The sequence below is a fragment of the Diadema antillarum genome, unplaced genomic scaffold (genome assembly GCF_040938485.1).
Source record: "Diadema antillarum isolate AM-2024a unplaced genomic scaffold, OU_Dant_1.0 seq00001296_RagTag, whole genome shotgun sequence".
NCBI classification, from domain to species: Eukaryota; Metazoa; Echinodermata; class Echinoidea; order Diadematoida; family Diadematidae; genus Diadema; species Diadema antillarum.
The window spans coordinates 1,075,071-1,078,676 of NW_027272075.1; the positions used below are offsets into that span (position 1 = coordinate 1,075,071).

Genomic DNA, 3,606 nt, shown 5'->3' on the forward strand with positions numbered 1-3,606 from the left:
ATTGAGAAACTGGTAATTATATAGATTTGGTATGTGTTCCATTGTCTTATGTTAACCAAGTTTTGCATGTTCTCACCAAGAAATAGTTACAGGGGGCACGGAGACTTCGACTGCTGCAGTGCCATTCCCAGTTCTGATACAAGCACCGTTGCCAGTACTCCTGTGCCTGCCTGATACCGCTGTGCTGCGTTGGGTGAGTTTATTGCTGGGGTTAACATAATGGATAGGGACAGGTTTATAGAACAGGGTAAAGAGTTTGGACTTAGTGGGATGGAATTAAAGGAATATGTAGACACGTGTGTGCGAGAAGCGAGAGATGAGAGAGCGGCAGCTAGAGCTGCAGAGGCGGCTTTGAAGCAATGCGAAACTGATTTGATAGCCAAACAAATTCAACTCGAGGAACTTAGGAAAGAGATAGGAACGTCTAGCAGTGCGACTCGTGTCACACACAGGCCAAGTGTTCCTCCTCTTCCGGTGTTCCAAGATGGAAAGGAAGACATAGACGCGTATCTGTGTAGGTTTGAAAGACACGCTACCAGTGTAGGATGGGATCAGTCAGATTGGGGGATAGCTATATCAGCCCTGTTGACAGGTAAAGCTCTGAGTATTGTGTCTCGACTTACGGCATCAGAGTCTATGCAGTATGAGGCTGTCAAGAAGGCGTTACTCAAGGGATACGACCTCACTGAAGAAGGGTACAGGTTGAAATTTAGGAATGCAAAGATACATCATGGGGAAACGTACAGTCAATTTGCCGATAGAATCGAGAAATATTTGGATCGATGGGTTGAACTTAGCCCATATAGTGATGATGCTGTTGGATTAAAGAATCTCTTTCTGCAGGAACAGATTCTAGAGACATGCAGTAAAGATTTACTGATGTTTCTACGAGAGCGGGGACCGCAAATGCTTCCAGAGTTGTTGTGTCTGGCGGAACAGTACCGGGAGGCGCATGCAGACCCGAGACTCCGACGCATGAAAGAGAAACGTCCAAATGGAGCCCAGCCGTCGGATAGTAGCAGTCCAAAAGGAGATGCACCTGTGAAAGGCAAAGCACCCAGCGAGGGAAATGCTGCACCAGGGAAGGTGTGCTTCAACTGTGGGAAAGCCGGACATTTCTCCAGGGACTGCAGAGCAAGACGAGTGCGGCTAGAGAAGGCTGCATCCCTCGAAGACTCACCGAGGGGAGACCCACCTAAGGAGGCAGGTGGGGAGTCACCGGCAACTAGAAAGGGGAGTTCGTCAACTCACCATGACCAAGGTGCGATGTGTATTGTGGTACATAGGTCGCCGGTTGTTGAGCGAAATCTCACCAAAGACGGAAGCGAAGTGAAATTGGCCTGTGGAGGTACACTACCTGTGCTCTCTGCGGTCGCGTGTGGTACCAGTGAAGGAAGGATGCCAGTCTGCAAGGGCAGGGTCAATGGCAAGCGAGTGGACGTGCTGCGAGACACGGGATGTTCGACTGTGGTAGTGAGACAGGGCCTTGTGAAAGATGAGCAACTCACCTCAGAGGAGAGGACGTGTGTTCTTATTGACGGGACTGTCAAGAGCTTCCAAGTAGCCCGCGTAGAGCTTGATACGCCCTACTTCCGAGGACAGGTGGAGGCACTATGCATGACCAGGCCTGTGTATGACGTCATCCTCGGAAACATACCGGGTGTGAAGGAGCCAACCAATCCCGACCAATCGTGGACACCTCCAGAGCTTCAGGCACACGCAGTGGAGACAAGAGGACAGAAGGAGCGAGCAAGGAGAACTCAGCCACCACTTATCGTACCCAAACCAGTGGAGGATGTGGTTAGTGTGGACCACCTTATCAAGGCGCAGGCTGACGATACTTCATTAGCCCCCATGAAGAGATTAGCAGAGACGGGAGAGGTCAAGGTGAGACGCCACGGTAGTTCTTCGCGTCTACTGTATAAGAAGGGAGTGCTCTATCGAGAGTATGTCGAGGCAACGCCAGGGTCTGACACTGTGCTGCAAGTAGTTGTACCGGGTAAGCTTCGTGATAGAGTTTTGAAACTGGCTCATGAGTCGATTCTAGGAGGTCACTTAGGGGCAAAGAAAACAAGTGAGAAGATTCAGACTCATTTCTTCTGGCCAGGGATGCACGCAGACGTAGTGCGCTACTGTAGGTCGTGTGAGGTATGTCAGCGGACAACACCAAAAGGGAAGGTCACAAAAGTACCACTCGGATCTACACCACTGATTGATGAACCATTTCGGCGTGTGGCTATGGATCTGGTAGGACCAATCGAGCCAGCAACTAGTCATGGACATCGTTTCATTCTGACAGTTGTCGACTACGCAACTAGATACCCAGAGGCCATACCATTGCGGCGGATTGACACTCAAACCATTGCAGAAGCACTGATGGGTATCTACTCAAGAGTGGGGATACCAAGAGAAGTGCTGACTGACAGGGGTAGCCAATTTACCTCGGAGATGATGAAGGAGATCTCGCGACTCCTGTCTATTCGCCAGTTTACGACGACACCCTACCACCCTGCCTGTAACGGGTTAGTTGAACGTTTTAATGGCACCCTCAAGTCAATGCTCCGCAAGATGTGTGAGGAGAGACCGAAAGATTGGGACAGGTACCTCAATCCCCTTCTGTTTGCGTATAGAGAGGCAGTGCAAGAGAGTACGGGATTCTCTCCCTTCGAGCTCCTCTATGGACGGGTGGTTAGAGGTCCACTAACCATTCTCAAGGAGCTATGGACAAGTGATGTTGAGGAGCCAGAAACGAAGACGACCTACCAATATGTGCTGGACCTAAAAGACCGACTAGAGGCAACTTGCAACCTAGCTCAGCAGAACCTATCGAGAGCAGCAGAGAAGTATCGGAGACAGTACAACAAGAAAGCCAAGGCCAGGAAGTTTGAAATTGACGACGAAGTACTGCTCCTCCTTCCCACTGATGGCAACAAATTGCTCATGCAGTGGAAAGGGCCTTTCAAAGTGGTTGGAAAGGTAGGTCAGATGGACTACAAGATTGATGTAGGGGGCAAGGTAAAAACCTTCCATGCAAACCTCCTGAAGCAGTTCTTCAGACGGCAGGAACGTGCAGGAGTCCTAGACATTGCCTGCACGCCAGTAGTTGATGACAGCATGGATGAGAGTGAAGATGAGGAGGAGGACAGAGTCACCTCGGTACCAGACGGCGAGCTGTTACACCTCCCACCACTCACCTCATCAGAGACGGTCCGAGACGTACAGATGGGACCAGAGCTGGATGACGATCAACTTCAATTTCTTTATCACTGCAGTCAAAGATAGTGAAAATGTCGGTGCAGGCTATCGGACTCGATTATCAGATTCATGAATTATTCTGTATATAGGTAAGATGTTGTATATATTTCAGGTATTACAAGTTGGTGAGCAAATTGTCACACCGTTGTCATTCTCACTGAGTAATAGCTCATGAGTGATGATTTAGTAGCTGTAGGATATGCTGTCTAGATGTGTGTTTGTTGAGAAATGTTCAGAAGTGTCATATCACCGAAAAGTTATTAGAAAATTAGATATGACTAATTTCTTAAAGTAGGGGGTGATATGTCACGATGTGACTGAGAGTGCGAGTGTGGAATGTGTGAGATTCCT

At 49.1% G+C, this 3,606-nt stretch overlaps 1 protein-coding gene across 1 annotated transcript; it reads left to right on the forward strand.

Annotated features, from left to right (window-relative positions):
* Positions 1-219: 219 nt before the first annotated feature.
* On the forward strand, positions 220-3,282 carry LOC139708057 (uncharacterized). Its single transcript, XM_071620039.1, has one exon. It carries the CDS (start codon positions 220-222, stop codon positions 3,280-3,282), a length of 3,063 nt encoding a protein of 1,020 aa, XP_071476140.1.
* Positions 3,283-3,606: the final 324 nt, after the last annotated feature.